Source organism: Aythya fuligula, chromosome 2 (genome assembly GCF_009819795.1).
Source record: "Aythya fuligula isolate bAytFul2 chromosome 2, bAytFul2.pri, whole genome shotgun sequence".
NCBI lineage: Eukaryota > Metazoa > Chordata > Aves > Anseriformes > Anatidae > Aythya > Aythya fuligula.
Genome location: NC_045560.1, coordinates 24,892,181 through 24,912,329, shown reverse-complemented (window position 1 = coordinate 24,912,329; position 20,149 = coordinate 24,892,181). Strand labels below are relative to the sequence as shown.

Sequence of the window (20,149 nt, the reverse complement as noted above, 5' to 3'; positions counted from 1 at the left end):
CCAGTGTATACAGTAAATGCTAACTGCCAAGCTTTCCAGAATCATCTGAACATTCACAGAAAACTTGTGAAACTATTAAAAAAAATAATTCTGCATCTCTGAAAATACTGATTTGAGTGGATTTTCACAATGAAATTTCATGCATGCATAAAGCAATAGATATTTCGTGTAGGAGACCGCTTTTATTTCATTTGCATAATTGATGAAAACGAGGAACAGAATTAAACCCTATTGCTTACCTTGGGGTAGGTCCTTGGCTGTGATATAGATATTTAAAAAATACTTCTTTAAAATACAGTATTAAGAAGCACCTTCACACTCTGACTGAATTGTGTCACTTTGGAATGCCGTCTGCTAGATTTTTAAGTGAGAAATAAATTATGAGTTTAATGAAAGCAGTGGTGGAAAATAGCTCTGGCCTGCTTTGGAGGGAGGATTGAGATCTTCTCAAGGAAAATATGGGTAAATTTGTTCACAGGCGTAAGCCTCTGGAAGTGAGGGTTGTCTAGAGCTCCGCAAACACATGCTGCCTGTTCACAGCATTCTGCACAGAGATTTGCACTGTTGCTTATGTGAGTGAAGTGGAGAGGAAGGAGCTCTCAGCTCCTATCCATCCACACAGGATAGTTCTTATCTAACCCATGGTTCAACTACTGCCCTCCAACTCTAAAACTCAGTTGCACAAGAGCAAAGAGGCACAGCAGTTTTGGAGTGTGCAAGTTTTAAAAGGGGATATGAAATAGGTCCAACAGAGAGAATACAAAAAACCAATGTGTTCATGGGAAGAGCATGACTGGCTTGCATTTTTCATACCTGTAGTTCTTTCTGAAGGCTATAAAAATGCAGAATGGTTGTACAATTAAACTTGAAACAGCTGAGTGACTAGATAGATGTAATTTAACTGTGAATAGATGTAATTAATAGATGTATAGATAGATATTTGTATTGATAGATGTAATTTAACAGTGGTGGGATGAGTGTTTAACACACAAGTGGTTAATTCATATTGCTGGTAGAAGTGTCAGTACAAACAAGACGAATGCTTCTTTTTGCACTCTGAGCAAAGACCACACATTTTTTGCCTTTCCCTTTCTCCAAGGCCAGTTGTGTGTGTATTTCTAGAGCTTGCTTCAAATGCTGGGGCAGTTTTCAAAATGCCACTGTTATATCATGTTCACTGAGCTGAGATAACTGCTCAGTTATAAACCCTGATGAAATAACCTACAAATCTTCTGGAAAAGCAAAATGTCCACAGATAAGAGAGTTGTGGCGTATGTGCTTAGGGAATAAGTGAAGGACATTCAACCTATCAAGGCTCTTCCATTTAAAAAAAAAAAAAAAAAAAAAAAAAAAAAAAAAAAGGGCTGGGGGAGAAAAGGAAGTGTTACATGAGGAATGCTGAAGCAGTACTGAAGCAGTTCTGCCCAGGAACAAATGGGATCTGCCCATGTTAGATGATACAACAATTTAATAATACCTGCACTCGCCTTTCTTATTTATTTATTGGCATCCTATCTCCTTCTGTTGAAACTCCTTCTTTTTCTAACAAGATGCTGTGAAACCAGAGCATACTTACCCTGATCCTGGGGTCATTGATGTCTGTGGTAAAGCTCCCTTTTAAGCCAGTGGTGGGGGACAAGGCCCTCCTTTCTGCTCCAAGGCCAGCTGGGACTTTGTAAGGCAATGCTTACATGGAAAACATCAAGTAAATGTTAAGCCCCCCAGAGTAGGATCTTCCTCTGTCCAGTTCCTAAAGGAGCTTTGAAGATGCTCATATTTTCTCTTATTTAAGCTCTGTATCTTTCTCTTTGCTGTACTTTTAATCAACAACTGAATCTATGCAGCAGGCTGCTTTGGTCATAAAGCTGTACACTGTGGCTCTGTTTGGTTTCCCTCTTACTAATGTTTTCCTTTCAGTTATGCATTCAAAGGGAACGGGTATGTCTGCCTGCAAATTTCTTGTGAATCGAACCCCTTTACAATCCTGGCTCTTACCAGGCTGCCAACCTGTATGTTAGAAATGCTCAGAAAATCCAACATTGTGTAATGCAAACATTTGTAGCAAAGCCATGCAAACTTCTCGTAATGAAAACTCACACCAGGGAATGGTGATCTGGTTAGCAATCTTAACACAAAAATGCATTGCCAAAATGATACCAGATCTTTTTTTAGTGTGTTTTCTCTCACTAGCCACATTATTTTCTATTTTTCCTTTTTACCTCCTTTTGGACACCAATGGCTTTTAGCTTTGGACCTCTACACGGGTGGTGTCCTGGAGGCTCACTGAACTGAGTCTTTTCTTTACTGGCTTGTATGTGCAAGTTCAGAAAGCAACTTGCTTTCTCAGCTTCTTAGGAAATAGACTGTATGTGCATTTGAGCGTCAGAATATTGTCTTTATTTTTAGAATTCATTGCTTCATTTTAAATAGGAAAGGGGAGCACATTCAACACACTACAGCACTGGAAGCTTGCAGCACCTTTTCAGAAACTGCCTGTTTTCCTTTTTCTGCCATTGCCTATTGAGTAATACTCAAAAAGTTCATGAGAAACTTCAGAGAAAATAGTCATTATTGCAGTTCTGTTGATGCCTTAGATGTGATTCTAACAATAGTTTAATACTGATACAATCCAAATGATCTTAAAGGTGTTATTCATCATTATGGTACTATCCTACTTGAAGAATGACAAATTTCAAGTCAAAAATGTTGGCGATTTTATTGCAAAACTAAACATGTCTGATCCATTTTTTGTCAGATTCTACCTGAACAGTATTTTCTCAGTCCTAATGTGTATCCATGTCATCTCTCTTTTTATATGTAGGAGAAGTTTCTTAAGTTTCAAGTTTTAAGCAATTTGTGATCAAGTTCCACACAAAGTAACTTCTTCCTATGCAGTGTCTGGCACCCACCCACGCAGATATATTATTAAAGGGAAAGGAGAGGGAGAAGTACAAAAAATGTTACATTTAAAATGAGAACTCTGAATTGCACAACAGCTGAGGCAAGTCACTTGTGACTGGAAGTGGGTAACTGTTCAGAGCATGCAATGTTGTCAGCTATGCCCTGTCTTCAGAATAAAGTTTTGTACCATACCATATTCATGAAAACTATTGGAAATGTCATCTTTAAATAGGGATATATGTATTTTCCTTATGTTTTTCCTTTTCATACCTGCAGTACACACTTGTCCAGGGGATCTATCAAAGAGAACCAGTGGTGGGAACAAGAGTGACGAATCAGCTCAGCAATAATCCCTCTGAATAAAGGTTTCCAAAGGCAGTCCAGATCATGTTATTTCTAGTCATCTCATCATTCTAGTTTTAGGTCTTACTTGTTTTTAATTCTAAAAATGAAAAATATTATCTTCATAACAGGTAACTAAGAATCTGACAAAATTGTTTGTCAGCTATTCACATTTTGTAATAAAAAGGAAAATGAAAAAGAAGAATAGAAGAAAATGAAAAAGAAAAAAAAAGAAAGGAAAAAATGAAGAAGCAAAAGAAAGAAGAATAGAAGAAAGAGAAAAAGAAAAGGAAAGGAAAGAAAAAAAAAAAACAACATTTAAATATATCTCTGAGTCACAGACTATGTAGCTTGGCAGGTTTCCCATGGTATGATCCAGGATTCCTTGGCAAATGTTTCTTGGCTTTAGCTTTTTTAGTTTCTTCACCGTCACCTTGTTGCTCGTATTATACACACAGGCATACAAACTCCTAAACTTAATTACTACAACTTGTCCAACTTCAGAAATTCCCTGTGCCACTTTCATGTGCTGCTGCTATAATCTTTCCCCTTGTATTTTTCTTTCCACTATGTCAAATTACAGTGGTCTTTCTTTTACCAGCTTCCACAGCTTGCCTCTCTAATGCCTTCAAAGCAGCAGCTACCTGTTTTGAAATTGCTGCTCTTCTTCCTGGCACTTGTTGCTGCCTTTTCAGCATTACTTGTCCAAAAAAAAAAGTTATACCTCTCCCATCCATGGTGCTCTTTTGATTTTAGGGTGTTCTTTTATGACTTCATTTGGTATATCTGGACTGTTAATATAGAGACTTTTCACCATGAATATTGTACGTTTTCAAGTCAGTAATCAAGAGATTATCCTTCTTCTTTTTCTGTGGTCACAAGGAAGGTGATCGGATTCCCAGCTGCTGTTTTCACCACTCTGAGCTAATGGACTAGACAAAATCCAGATAGGTATTTTGGAAGCTATTTCTTACTTATCTAGTTCTTACATATCTAGCCTTGGAGGCAATTGTATTGGCAAGAGTAGAATTGCCATAATAGTTCTGTAATGTTTTGGTTAGAAAAATAATTTCTTGACTGCTCTTTTCCCCTCCTCAATGCTGTTTTTCTTTACATGAGCTTTCTCCCACATATCCATTTTATTGTATTTTAATCACTCAGTATCAGAAATTGAAAAACAGTTTCCAATCAGAATTTCACTAATTGATTCAAAATGTCAGCCACTGACAAGAAACCTGCTGAACTATTTTCCTGTGCCTCAATGCATGTATTCTTACAGTTAAATTTTTAAATTTTTTGCTTGTGGCTGCACTACAGCGTAGGCTAGAGCAGCATTTATCAACACCTTTAGTTCCAATTCCTATGAAAATTCTAACTTTTCTTACACTAAGTTACAGACTGTCTTTGCTTTGTGGACCACAGGCTGAAAGTAAAGCCTAGAAGTAATGTGGTCAGTTTACAGTTAAACCTCATTTATCTCTGGGGTGTCATTGCATTGTCATTGTATACAATACTTTTAGAATTGCTTTGGCATGTTAGCAGAGTTGCACTAAGGAGAATTTTTTCACAGAGACTTGCTTAGCAAATGTTTATATCTCAGTTTTTACTGAGTAGCACAGACATGAAACACAGTGTCTATAAAATAAAGTACTCAACCTTTCAGGCACCCATCTCCAGTTCAGATAGACGGAATAATCAGTGAAGGTGAAAATCAGCATGAAAAAACATGAACTGAGTATATTCATTTGGACAAGAGAAAAGAGCATAAAGTTGGTGAATGGTGAAATCTAATTTGTTCAGCTAAATATAAGTACGAGAGCCTTTCAGCCAAAGGATTAGTGGTGTAAGTCCTTCTAAACTGTAAGCAGATGCTAACATGTTGAGGATTTGTGAGGTTTTACATTGCAACCTTATGTCATGATCCGTACTTTTATTTTTGTGTTATCACAGAATCACAGAGTAGTTGAGGTTGGAAGGGACCTCTTGGAGGCCATCTGGCCCAAGCCTCTGCTCAAGCAGGGAAACCTAGAGCAGGGTGCCCAGGCCAATGTCCAGGTGGCTTTTGAAGATCTCCAGTGAGGAATACTCCACAGCCTCTTTGAGCAACCCATGCCAGGGTTTCGTATTCTACACAGTAAAGACGTTCTTCCTGATGTTCAGGGTGAACCTCTTGTGTTTCAGCTTGTGTCCATTGCCTCTTGTCCTGTTGCTGGACACCATGAAAAACGCCTGGCTCTGTCCTCTTTACACCCTCCCTTCAGGTATTTGTGTACATTGGTGAGATCCCTCTGAGCCTCCTCTTCTCCAGGCTGAAGAGTCCCAGCTCTCCCAGCCTTTCCTCATAAGAGAGGTGCTCCAGCCCCTCCATCATCTTTGTGACCCTCCTCTGGACTCTCTCCAGTACTTCCTTGTCTCTCTTGGACTGTGATATAAAAAGGTAGATTTATCCTCTGAAAACAGTCATAATGCAGACTCATAGTTAATATCAATTTCATTGTGTAGGTGCATGTTCTTTCTATACCTTGGGATCTTGTTCCATTATAGCTCCTAGCTTGCAGAGATACATGCTCATGGACTCATTTATTTTATCAGGATAGGATAATATGATGTCTCCAACTCATCTTCACATCTCTAGGCTAAGGGCACTCTGGTCCCAGATTAGAAATGAAAAGTTTTTTCCTCCAGTCAGTGGACAGCTTCTTTTGAGAAGCACTGGATAAAGGTCTAGCTCCAAGGAGCTAGAGCAGGACTGGTCAAATAAGACAGACACCTGTAGATGCCCTGAAACATTTCCCTCTCCACTTCTCCTCCCCCTACCCCATCTCCACCCCTGCCCCCCCCCCAAAAAAAAAAAAAAAAAAAAAAAAAAACAGAAATCAGCAACCAACAAAAATAAAAAGTATGGGATCAAGACAGCCTTTGAGACTTCTTGAGCTAATAGGGAAATTAAATCCGCTTTTTGGTGCAGCATAATTTTTTTCTGTCCCATATTCTTCCATGTTCAGTTGTGTTTTTTGTAATAGCAATGGTGTTGGAGCCCTGGATTTTGAAGTAAGCAAAGTCAGAGAAGGTTAAGAGGATCAAGGAACCACGCAGAAGCCAAGTGTATTCCCATGTATAACCCTTTCCTCCACTGGAAATGAAAATATCCCTCTTTCCTGAGATGCGCATACACAGACTTTAGGAGTTTGTTGAAGTCAGAGGACAAACACAGCTTCTGTCACAGGAGACAGAGCTAGGTCCATGCCTTTCTCTAGTAATAAAGAAGGAATTCTACAAAATCAATCTTTCAGAGTGTAACCAGTCTTACACAGATTATCATCACAGAGAGGAGAATATATCCCCAAGTAAGGACTTCTGGATTCAGCTTGCATAAATAAACCTCAGGGAGTGAGTGGGTGAGTGAGTCAAGTGAAAGACACAAAGAACAAAGGTGAGATTTTACATTTCTGTGGCTGCTGGGTGTGCTCCCAGTTCACTGGTACTAGGAGAGCTACCATCCACCTTTGAGAGTAGCATTAAAAAATTATCAGCTTGAGGTAGAACTTCCCATACATGGTGTACTGGACTTGCAGTGCTGGCAACTCATTAGTAAAGACTAACTAGCGCCAAAATGTGAGATGAGCTCTTCATACAGCTGCTGATTAAGTGGATCTACTTCCCCAATCATCCGTCCAATATTCCAATTGAACTGCCAGCCAAAATTCATGAGGCAAATTTCATTACATTAGTGGTGCCTAGCCTAGAGTTGGCATTCTGCTGTAGTCATGATGGTGGGATGGATAGGAGACTGAAAGATGAATTAATAATGTTTCATTATGATGAAATATCAAAGTATGTTGGAAGGTCACCTTGTGTTGTATAATTACATATTCAAAAGAATTTAAATTCTTTCTTCAGCCCTCAGTGAATCTGAGACAGCAGCAGCGATGGGAAAAACCTCTCTTAAAAATCCCAAGAATCATACTTGTTTTGGCATGACACTGCCTAAGGTGATTTGCGAACAAAGCTGACTTTGCCAAGCTTTCACATTAACACAAGGTTCAGCATACATTTTAAAACACTAAATCTGCTTTCCTTTTGCATGGATAGGATTATTTGATTGTGTATTTTTGTTAGCTTAAAGGGCCCCAATATTCTAATGCTACAGCTGAAATGAATTTCTCAGAGTAAAGAAGAATGTATATTCATAATTTTAAGAAGTCATTCAAAAAACTTTTAAGGTTGTCATATTGTCTGACTTTGGAAGATAAAGATAGTATCTGCTGCCACAAACAATACCTGGATTATAGCTACTGACCATCCTGAAAATCAGGCTCAAAACTGACAGTAGAAGTAGAAGCTTATATCTGAAAAGTTTCTTTTTCCTTTTTTTTTTTTTTTTTTTTGTAGAAATCAGTATTGCCAAGTACCTTGAAGCTTATAAAGTACAGAAGCCTCTAAGTATGAGCTGAAACAGTCTTGTCAAAGAGGCTGCTGTTAGTAAATATCGTGAATATCTGAAAAGCAGTGCCAGCCATTATTTATCATTTATTCAGAGTCATAATAAATAAAGCCCTTGAACAGGCTACCACATTTTAGCCCATCAGTTTAAACTGGTGTCATATGGTTTCAAATTGGTCTTGATGAAATTGTCCTTGCAGTGTCCCTGCCCAAAGCAGCTTGCAGTGTAAGTTGATAGGACATGACCTGGATGGCAGGTATGAAGGCAAAATGCATGTTTAGTTCATCAGCATGTATTCCAGTTATTGCTTTGCTCTTTTTCTTGGTGGCACAGATTTCTGCAGGCATTATTATGTCTAAGAACTGTCACTGTTCACTGGGTCTGCTTGGTATATTTGGTGTTGAGCCACAGATGAGCAGTGACATGGAGCTCTACTGTCCATGTGAGTGTTGCAAGATGTATGACAACCATTTCTCATAATTAATGCATGGTTGGCAACAGGAGACCAAATCATACAGCTGCTCCTGCATGCAGGCAATGAGAGACGATGGACCATATCTGAGTACTTCTTGTTGTCCCAGTGTAGATGGGAGAGGTCTTCTCTTGTAAAGGGTAAGATCTCTGGTTATCGCAGCCTTTAAGGACCTTTATCAGAAAGAAGAAAAGGAGTATGCAGAGAGAGGCAGGAGAATTAACTTTTCTTCAGAATCAAAGCCTGAGAGTGAAAACATGGGCATGTGCATGGTCTGTCAAGTCCTCCTGCCTCCATTGACTAGTTTGGGAAACTGTAACCATAATCTACAGCTTGCGCTGTACTCCAGAAGAGACGTGTAGCCTGACTACTAGTTGACCCAAGTTAATATTTCAGTTTGCAGCATGTCTGGATTGCATTTCTTGGAGTAATCTACCGTGTATGACCAACCACATCTTGTTGAATGAAAATGGTACGCAGCATCAGGGGCCTGTGCTTCACAGGTGTCCTTAGTCTTGACTGGATCCTTAATCAGCCACCAGTAATCTGCTGGAATCTCTTGGGAGGTTAGACATAAAATTGCACTGTTCATCACACCTTACTGTACTCCAGGCAAAGAAAGCAGTATAGCCATGTAGCCATGCAAATCTGAATTTCATATTTTAGGCACTATGGGGTGATTGTATTTTGTAAAGATATTTTAAGTTGCACTTTGAGAAGAAGACGTGTACCGCTCTCTGAAAGCATTTTTAGTCACTGTGTTTTCTGAACACTTTTGGAGATTCCACCTATTAATTTGTGTCTTTCCTGAATATATCTTTATTTATGCAGCAGAAGTATTCCTCTCCTTCAAGGTAAATTCTGTATTGTTTCACACTCCATTCTTTACAGACCTTCATAATTGCATTGTCATTTATTTGACCCTTTAAACTTAGGAGTATGTTTCTGATATACAATGAATTTAATTTTGAATTTATACCATAATAATACATCTTTATTATATTTTAATGAATTGCATGACATTCACTCTGTTTTTGTCTCTTGAAACAGCTGTTTAAGTATGTTTTTTATAATCAAAAATATTTTGTTAATGATACAATTCAAAGGATAGTATTAGCTGAGAGAAACTTATTTCATTCACATTAAAGGACACAAATTCTCAAAAGTAGCATATTCAAAAATATGTTTCATCTGCCCTGTTTTTTTTATCAATTTTAGTAGGAATGTGAAAGGTACACTTACAGACTGGATAAAGCATGAAGGCAAAAGAAGTGAGGTCTCAGAAAAATAACATGTTTTCACCCTACATTGGCAGCTGTCAATGGCAAATATATATTTATATTAATTAAAGCAAGTCATATCCTAAATTTTTTTTTTTTTTTTCAGACCACTCTTCCGTGGAAATTCAGATGTTGATCAGCTAGGAAAAATCTTTGAGTAAGTAATATCTAGTAGCATTATGTCAGTATCTGCTTAATATTGAAACATTGTGAGGTTTTTGACATGTTTTTAATGCAATAATGTGTCTAGAACAAAGTATTCCTAGAACATATTTCCTATTGCTACTCTATGCAACCTGATATTTCCGTGCATTCTGTGTTAGAGTGGGAGGAGGAAGCAACATGGAATATAGTTCTGCAGAACTAACAGCCATCATCGGGAAGTTATGAGAAACTTCTGTTTTGGGCTTTTTAAATCTCTTAAACATATTGTGTGTATACTATTCATGGATTTTCCCAAAGTTAGATTCAGGAGATTCTCTTCACTTGCAAAAAAAAAAAATGCAGAATTTTAATTTTTCAGTAATTTCTTTGTAGATTTCAGAAAATAACATTAGAACCCTTTATGACTATAATTAAACTGAAATGCTGAAGATGTTTACCAACAGTTTCTTCATGGAAAAGCCTTCTGTGCATAAGAAATAAGAAGGTAGCTATTAAAAATATTGCACAGCCTGTTAAAATGTGTAACAGTCCAGATAACTGTGAGAGCAGAAGAAATATCAGCATACAACATGTTTGGTTGGAATTAACTAATTGGCTTTATTTTAAAACCATTTTAAAATTCTAGGAGTTTGTGTTTTTCTTCTTCGGATATATAGGATATGTTGAGGAGGTGGAGAGGCTATGAAATCTCTGATGCTTAAGAGAGATTAACTCTCTTCAAAATCATGTTCTTATTAAAAAATAAAATAAAATAAAATGACTGATATTACCAATACGATAATTAAGTAGGAATATTTCTTTCTTTTTCTCATGAAAGCTCTTCAGAGCAAGGAATGGCTCTGAATTTATAAGAACTGTGTAAATTTAAGATCCAATGTACACGGCACGTCATTAGGAAATCAGACCCATCTACAGCTGGTCCCATGCTACAAAATGAGTGCTCATTTACCTACCTCTCTGTCTTCCCTTTTATATGGGGGGGCTGCAGGAATCTAGGGATCTGCATGAAAGCAGAAACAGGGGGGGAGAGAGAGAGAGAGAGAGAGAGAGAGAAGGTTGAAACATTACTCTTTCAAACATATTTCAGAGACAAGATAGTAAAATTTCTAGGGAAAAGAGCTTAATCGGAATAAATAATGAATTTCTTTGTTTAGCCATGTTTCCAGTTCACAAATCATAACAGATTTGTTTCTAAGGATTTTCATTATTTAATATGAGGTTCCTAAATTGCAGGTCTTGATTTCACACAGTTGACTTCCTTTTCCTGCATACCATACCAGTGTATGTGACTCACTTGCGTGGTTAATTTGTCATGCGCTGAATAGCTCTTCCTGCACAATCCAGAAAAATCAGTCCTTAAAGTTTACTTTTTCTTCTTCTGCCAAAGCTACTCTTTTAGTCTTACAAAGTTCTGCTTTATTAAACAAAGACAGTTTGGATACATGCAACATATTTTTAATAATAATAACAATAATAATAAAGACATAGCTGTGGTTTATTTAAAGGATTTTTATTTGTTTATTACATTTAAGGAGAAAAATCCAAATTAATTGGGATAGGATTAAATGGGGTCGATAGCAGCAACCTCCGATGGGATCTTTTCATCCCTAGGGGGTGAGATTACCTGTGCAGAAAAGAATTCATCAAGAAAAGAAAATGCCATGCTAATTTTAGAATAAATTCCTTATTACACGTTTACTTAAAGAGAAAGTTTGCTTTTGTTTCTTTTTGTGCAGTTCTCCTTAAATAGTTCAAAAGTCTCTTGCTTGGGTTTGGGGGTGAGGGGGGGTATGCTAAATAGTGTTTATTTTGTGTTTTCACAGCTGGAGAACCCCCTACAGTTAGGCATAGTTCTTCTTGTAGGAGGATTGTTTCTTTCTACAGTAGTGAGTCATTCTCCAGACTAATTTGGACAGAAAGTAGTTTCAGGATTTTCATGCATGCTGGACTGATGTATTCTTTCAGATAATCGGGCTGTGGTCTACCTTTGTTTTACATGTGCGTTCTGATCTGCGTCAGGTAAAATTCCACTGCGTTTGAGGGTAAATCCCTAGGAGGTGGCCCAAAACAATTTCCTGCTTTTCCAGGACACCGTCAGCGTGTGGGATGTCCTCACAGATTTCAGGGTAAATGCCGCAATGGTGTGAGCAGACTTGTCTCTCATTGTGATCAATGGGAGTGGAAAGTACTCAGCATTTCTCAAGACCAGGCCTGAACCTTTGGCAGGAGGTGAAACTCATCCAAGATACTCCCAAACTTAGTCACTGAAATGGTAGTGCTACCAGACCAGAGTGAGGGCATCTACTCAGACATTCATTATTAAGAGTTTTGAATACTACGTGAGTGTGTAACTAAAAATATCTTTCCTTTCCACTCTTGGTCTTCTCCACCCTACCTGCCTGACAGGCTGCCTCCTCGTTTCTTTTTGTTAGTTTTGCCTGTGCTTATTCTGCCCTCTTCATGCTCTCTCATGCAAACATTAAAAAAAATGGGACTAACCAAACACTTTTGAATGGCAGGCTAAATGTCATGGTTATTTAAAATATTTAACTCCCCCATCCTCTTATGGTGCTATTTGTGTTACATTTAATACACGTTCAGATCCTTTAACAGCTAATCACATAGCTTTAACCACTGTGGCAAAGAGCATTGCCCCATACTCCTGACATACCTGTGGTTATAAAAAATAATAATAATTTAATTTTTCATACAGTTTTAACTCATCTTTTCCCAAGAGTTGTGATGTTTTCTGATGTAGTAAAGTGAAATTGTCCTGAGATTTTAATTGCTTTGCCCTTCTAGTCATGCAGTGTTGTTTGTTTTTTTTTTTTTTAGCTGAGCCAAATTACAATCTAAAACCTATGTAGACAGAGGTGTAATTCTACCAAATTCAGTGAGGTAACCTACGACTTACATCAAAGTTTTTGACCCTAGGCTTCACCCAGTCTTACCAGCCTCAGTAAGAAGAAAGGTCAATGCTGCTCCCTAGTGGCATTGGGCTTAGTGCAGACCCAAGTATTTATGGTTCCTTCTCCTCTTACCCTGTCAGCATTTCAATTAAAAATCTCAACTTTACAGGCTGTAAAGATTGATTTTCCATAAAATCTGACAAGTACTGTGTGGTCTTTTCTATAATTTCCATCAGAAATTGGCATTTCACCACTACAAACATTAAAATCAAACTAAAACATGAAATGTATGTGACATGATCCAACATTAGAGGTTTACCTACTATTTCATTTATTTGGGTTTTGCAATCTTAGCATACTTATTTAATGAGTTTAAATACCTTCTGTAGTTTAAAGTAATAAAGACAGAAATGATAAAAATAAATTCAAATATTTTATTAAAGGGTAAAAAACAACTAAAATACAATGGAAAGTAAAGATATAAAGAACTAGAGTCCTGTGCCACTTCTGAACTGAGACTTTAAAACCTGTATTGTGAAGCAAATAAATTGTTTAACTTTAGGCAACAATTCCTGCACATAGCTTTGAAGCATTATGAAACATCCCTTTTATTGCCTTACCCTCATCTTGACCCATACTCTTCTCTCAGTCCCTATTCTTGTGAATAAAGGTCCTTGCATGCAATTCCCCTTTGAAACTTACTGCATTTAATCATCCTGGAGTGACATATGTTGCACCATCCAGTCAAGAGCTGAGCAAATTTCTTCCAAAGCACTCAGTCTTTTTTCAACAAAAAGACTCATAAAATTGAGACCTAGGCCAGAAAACTGTGCTGGCCACAGAATGATTTCTACATTGAAGGCCTACACTCATCACCCTCTATTCACAGTGATCAGTGCCTTACTGTACAACTAATCTCATTTAAACCAAAAGACTTACTCATAAAGTAAACTGCTACTCGGTATATTCAATACAAAGGGAAGACTGTGTAAATGTCCAGACCTGACGTTATGTTTTGCCTTTCACAGTGTAATTGGACTCCCAGAAGAAGAGGACTGGCCTAATGATGTTGCCCTTCCAAGAAATGCTTTCGCTTCCAGACCTGCACAACCTATTGAAAAATTTGTACCAGATATTGATGAACTGGGCAAAGACTTGCTTCTCGTGAGTTTCCGTTTGTTGTTCTCCAAACCACATGATTGATAGCCACATGCCAAGAAACATTTATATTTCCATTTAATGAGCTTATTAAAGAAAAACTCAAAAGCAAGTAGGCAAATTCATGTAAATCTATGAAACATCAGTACAAAGACACCACCTTTGACTCATGAGGTGTCAAAACTGAGAATAGTTGGAGGCTAGGAAACTGTCAGGCAAGTACATGTTCTGCATGTCTTTATACCACATGCTTTGATCCTCCTTGCTGACTGCTGTTGTGTCACTGATTCAGCCACTCTTGTGGTATAAGCCTGAGCTGAGTACAGAAACTGATCTACCATTTTTCATAGCATAGTGGGCCGAGTGCAAAGCAGAAAATAGGCTGTAGAAGCAGATTACATCTGCATGCCTTCTACTGAATGCTGGAAACTTCCAATTTGGAATTCACCAATTAATCATTGCCTCTTAAACATGGCAGGATTGAAAAGAAGCAAGCAAATTGTGCTGGTAAAGCTGGTAAGATTGAATTTAATTAGATTATTTTCAACATTTCTGTAGATATTTTAGAAACCTTGACCCTCAAGTTCAGTCTTGGAATTGAATATTGAGAATGGTCTTGCCTCAGAGTTCGCCTTTTGCTGTGCTTGTTGAAATCTAGCTATATTTGTTCTCTGGAAGCCTTTGAAAGAACTTGGTTCACTTGAGCTCAGTAGAGTGGGGTCAGTGCAAATCTTGAAAGATTTGCTGCATCCCTTCAAGGCGTTCCTAGCTCCAGCCAAATTATCTCTATATAACAGCAGGTCATTCTCCACTGTCCTTATAACTGCAGCTGTGATAAAGTGGACTGCATCTGGACACTTGAAATGATGGGAGAAATGCATCTTTTGTGCTTGCAAGCAGCTTGGGAATGGAAGCTAGACATGGGAAAATAACAAGATTTTGAGAACAACAAGGACTGAGCATGTCAATGAGCTCAGTGAGTGTGAGACATTGATGGGAGGGAAGAAGAGAAAAATACCTGTGCCTAGATGGTGAGGTGGGAAGTTGTTACTGTTAGACAAAAAGATGAGAAGTGGAATCCACAAATGAAAGGGAACAGGAAGTCACTGAGTTATATTTCAAGAATTAAATTATATAAATTCTGTTACAAGAACAGAAAGTGTGAGCTGGATCTGTTAGACAAGGTTACTAGGAGGAAAACTCTTTGGAGGTGAATCAAGGAAAGAAGAAGAACAAGGTATAAAACATAAGACTATGGGGAGATTTCTGAGCTGGCTGGACAAAGGCAGGGATACAGATCTTGAAAAACAGCAAGCAAAGTAGAGCTAGGAAGAAAAGGGAGAATTTCCAGTGGGATGATATGAAAGCTTTATGAGGGGACCTCAGAATGGAATTCTACCATCACCTGAACATAAACAGTGGAATTAGAATGAAAAGCAGGGAACAAAAATGTATCTGGAACAAGCAAGCAGGGGTTGGAACAAGGCAGAAAACATTTAATTTAAGAGGAATAGACCCAAGATCTGTGATCACTTTAGCACAGCTCTGAAATGGCTGAATGAAATGCAGTTTAAGGTTGTCATTGCTCCTGTTACCTACAAAAAGTGGAATCCCCTACTTCCATCTCAAAGTATATATCTGTCTGGGAGTGTTTGACACACTGACCAGCCCTGCTGCTGTCATTATTGTGGCAGAAAGCTGTGATCTAAAGGTTTCGCCTCAGTGATAAGTCATGTGGATATTTAGTTATTAAAAGTCACTGCAAGAGTCCAAGACTGCAGTATGCCAGATCCTATACAGACACAGAATAAACAAACAGTTAAAGCTCAGATAACTAAATTACAAAACAACAATACTGTAACATTAAGTCAGTGAAAAATATAAGGAGACAATAGTACTGACCAGCATGAGGAGCAGAGCTTTCAGCACACTTACAGACTGGCGTTGATGAATTTTGAATGTTCCTTCAGATTCTTCTTTTATTTCAGCATAATGGAAATGTTCTGGTTTTTGTTTTTGGTTGTTTTTTGTTTTTGTTTTTGTTTTGGGGGGGTTGTTTTGTTTTGTTTTTCCAAAAGATGTAGGAAAGCAAACACAAAACATTAACATACAAAGGGTACGAAGTCAAAGACTCAACACCTATAGAAACATTGAGCTTAGGAATTAACATAAACCTTATAACACAGTCTGGGTTATACCCACAGAAGATGAGTATATTGAATACTGGGGGGATTCAGAAGCTATTCATGAATAGTTGCTCCCTGTAGTCTGTGAGACAGATGTCCTGTGCATCTGAATTCAAGAAAACCTGAATGCTGGGTTTGCCTAGACTATGAATATCTTAATTTTCAAACTTGATATTTTCTATTAGCTTTGAGGATGCTATACTGTAACCCGACTGCTTGTTTTAATATGCATAACATGCAGCAACTGCTGTGACCTGTGACCCTGTTGTGCCTCATACTGATCGTAAATTGACAGTGACATGCATAAATAATTGACAGTGACTTGCAATGTTAGCAATTATAACTCTACATTGTAGTTAAAACCAACTTCTTTTCATACTTACAGAAATGCTTAGCGTTCAATCCAGCCAAGAGAATATCTGCCTATGTTGCCCTGTCTCACCCATACTTCCATGATCTGGAGAAATGCAAGGAGAATCTGGACTCTCACATGTCATCCAGCCAAAACTCCAGTGAGGTGAATGCATCATAATGCTGACTGAAGATGAACCTATAAATGAACAAGACATGTAGCTGACAAGGCCACTGACCCCTATAAACCACATAGCTGTTCTAGTGAAGATCATTATATGGAGGTTTTAAACACCTATCTTTTATTTTGGGATTGTGATGTGCTTATCCAAGGAAACCAATCTAGTTTACTTTCATCAGAGCGATGCAAGGAACAGGGTTTCGACCTGCTCCCATTGCAGCTTTATGTTTGTTTTGTTTTTGTTTTGTTTATCTACCTGGGAAAACTCCAGACGAAGAGAAGCTGCTGACCAGTTTTGCTGCCATTTTATCATTTTAATATTGAATGCTGCCAGTGTGGAGTAGGATGATCAAGTCACTGCCAAAACATGATGCAATCTCTCTCTCTAGCTGCTGAAGCATGATTTGGTACTTTTATTATTATTATTATGTGATCTCTTAAAGTGATATTTAAAGAATGGCATTGAAATATCAGATCTCTGCAACCTGCAGTTAACTGATACATACATTAATACATCCAGCTACTGTGCATTGTAGACTATATGCAGGTGCTTCCCCAGTTGAAAACTTGGATGGATTATTTTATCATTTAATTGCTCTATAAAAATAATAGTGATGATGGTGTTCATAATAAATGTCTCAACTTTTAGTTTTTCCTCATACACAAACAAGTTATTATCCAGTTAAGTTTGTGTGCATGTTTCAAAAGCAAGTATTTTAAAGAAACTTATAGGATCCTGTTCTTAAAGATCCATTCAGTTTCCACATAGTCAGTTTGTGTTGGAATACATGCACATTCTAGCCCATCATCTAACCCATCATTTCTCCCTGGAAACAGCTGCAAGCACATTTTCTCTATCTTGTTCTGAATTTTCTGGTATGCAGCTCAAAGACATGAGCAGAGCCAATGAAAATGAATACAGGTTTGTGCCTTGAACTTGTTCTCATTATCAGCTGAAAAGGAACACAGACAAAATATTTCCAGATTAGAAGCAGGGAATCCTATACCTGTAAAGAAGTACAGGTGTTTATTTGTGCTGAATTGCATGCTGTGTACTGCGCTGCCTTACCTGCAACACCCCCCATGCATCACAAGTGCATGAACGTTACTGTCACAAAATCTCTCAGATGTCATTTATTAAGAAGACTTGTTTTCTATGCAGAAATGCATGAGCTTCTCTCCTAAACCACCATGTGGGTATACTGGCACATGCTTCTCCACTAGGGCTAATGTGCCATTATTGAATGTCAAAATAACTGAGCAATTCACGTGTCTTTATAGCACAGTTATATTAAATATTACATTAATTTTTTATATTTAGTACTTTTACCTTAACTAAAATATATTTTCAGTATTTTTAAAAGAAACTTTTATTTTTTTAATACTGTAATGGGAAAAAAAAAGAAGTATTTTGAATCCATAAAAGCTGTTCCCTAGCATGATTTCAGTGCATTTACCTGGATATGACCTGGGGAGAAAATTGGTCCGAGTTAGCCCTTACCATGAATATATAAATACACACTATTGCAATATAACTGATGATAAATGAGGCAGCTAACTTTGCTTACTCCTATGATAGTCCCTTAGGCTACTCTCTTCTTCATCTCTACTTCATCTTGTCTAGCTACTGAGCCAGCATCATACCCTTCCTCACAGCATGCTTGGCAGAAGCAGGTCCTGAGCACTGAGTTGAGCAATGTATTTTTTCTGGATCTGGCAAGGGAACCTGTAGCTGTCTCCCTGGCAGGTTTCTCAGACCTGTGGCATACTGGCTGTTGTGGTGGACTTCACTGTTAACTCTGTTTCAGGTATCTGCACTGTCTGGGACACAGTCCATTGCTAAGAGAGTGAGTAGATTTTACCAGTCTCTTGGATAAAGCTTTTCTTTACTGTTAGATGCTTAACCATGTGACTTATGGTTAAATTATGCCTACTTCAAATAGGACAGGTTTTAAAAGGACCACTTGCATGCATGCATGCATTGGCCTGTGTTTTTCTTCATGCCCAGAATGATACGTACTCGAAACCTACCAGCATGAACAGGAAAGTTGCAAATAGGCCTGGCAAGAGTGTGTACGAGGCATCCACACACAGAGATAATACAGATGCATAGCACAAGAATTTTGGAAGCTCTGCAAGTGGCAAGCTGAAGGCCAGGGAGCGGTCACAGCAGCTAACTCCTCTAATCTTGGCCTCATTTCTGTCATTCTCTCCTCTCCTACACCCGAAAAGAATGGCAAATCTACTGCTCTGGTGTTGAACCAGCCCTATTCCTCCATGGTTCGATGGACCTGAGTGTGAATAGGTTTTTGACATTCATGGGAAAAGATAGGCCAGAATTATTTTTTTTTAACAGTTTTTAAACACTAATTAGAACAATCAGACCCAACTTTTAGGAAAATCTTGCCAGAGCAGCAAATAGAAAAGTTTTCTACATGGTTTAGCACTTTTTAAAATATTCTGGATTTTACCTGCCACCAAGCTATCGTACATGTTGTATCAGGGCATTCAGCTGGTGTGGCTTTCCAGCAGCTGTCAGGGAACTCTCCCAGAGCTCTCCAAGAGCTAACATAGAGTGAAAATGTGTGTGTATCTGTGTGTGTGTGTGTTTGATTTCTGATTGTAAGCAAATTATTAGGGTGAAACAAAAAGAGGGAAGTTAACACTTTAAGCCAAAGGTTGCTTGGTGTGGGCCCAAGAACTAACGAAAATATGGAAATTGCAAGAAAGTAAACTACTGGAGCAGAATTTACTAATGCATGGTATTGGAAGTAGAGCTCAAGAGAGCAGCAGAGAAAAGCAGGAGCTGGCCTATGGAATCAGAAGTAGAGCCTCTGCAACGTGGTGCTGTATGTCGTCTAATATAGGATCAGGTTATAAGTGGGAGTATTCAGGAGAAAGACTGGAAGAGGTTGCATTAATTTTTGGTTCTGCAACATTTCCATGGGAATGGAAGCAAGAAAAAAGGAAATCTGTCTTAACAGGGTTAGGGCAAAGATCTTTTTTTCCCTTGTGGTACCAAGGGACTGGATTCAAAGGCATAAGGACTTTTCAAATGACCTCCTTTTCAAAATCTTTTCAGGAAGAAATTCCAGTAGTCCTCTCTGACATGCCTTAGGCTTCATCTGATTCCCATTTTCCCTGCCAAGCTATGAGGCTTCACTTACACTAGTAAACTGAGGAGGCCTGTCCCCTGGCTGGGCAAAGTGCTGGCACTGGCTGAAAGCATGCTGGGAATCATGCTAAAAATGAGACAGTACAGAGACAGCTGTGGGGCTGTGCTCAAGTCATGCCCTTACTCTTTTTATTTCACTGGTATAGCTGTAGTCTTGAAGTTTCTGTACTCATTACTGCTGTATGTGTAGGATGTAGGAATTATACATGTGAAAAAATTGCTCCTTTTCACAGATATTCCAGACTGAGATGACAACTTTTCATACACCCTTTAAGTAACATTTTTGAGTGCAATTCTTCACAATAACTATGCCCATACATATATGTTCTAGAGGACTGGTTCAACAGCAGCTGAAAAACACTGGCAAAAAAATATATTAAAAGTAGGGTTAATTGCTTAGCTCCTAAAACACCCACAAGCAGACACTGTGCTCTACCCACTAGACAACAGGATGTTCTGAGTAACAGAAGGAACAATTTCCATCTCCAACAAACCTTTTTTTTTTTTTTTTTTTTTTTTTTTTTGTCACTGCTACATAATTCTGCAGGAAAAGCAGACCCAATAGCCAAGGAAAAACATCACCAA

At 38.1% G+C, this 20,149-nt stretch overlaps 1 protein-coding gene across 2 annotated transcripts in view; it reads left to right on the top strand.

The window, feature by feature from the left end:
- The window catches only part of CDK6 (cyclin dependent kinase 6), a 129,456-nt gene extending 111,734 nt beyond the window's left edge, over positions 1–17,722 (top strand). For both annotated transcript variants that reach the window (XM_032181459.1, XM_032181461.1), the window contains exons 6-8: positions 9,546–9,596; positions 13,542–13,677; positions 16,243–17,722. In XM_032181459.1, the coding sequence (XP_032037350.1) occupies positions 9,546–9,596; positions 13,542–13,677; positions 16,243–16,389 (334 nt within the window). In that variant the 3' untranslated portion in view covers positions 16,390–17,722. The remainder of the gene's footprint in view (positions 1–9,545; positions 9,597–13,541; positions 13,678–16,242) is intronic.
- Positions 17,723–20,149: the final 2,427 nt, after the last annotated feature.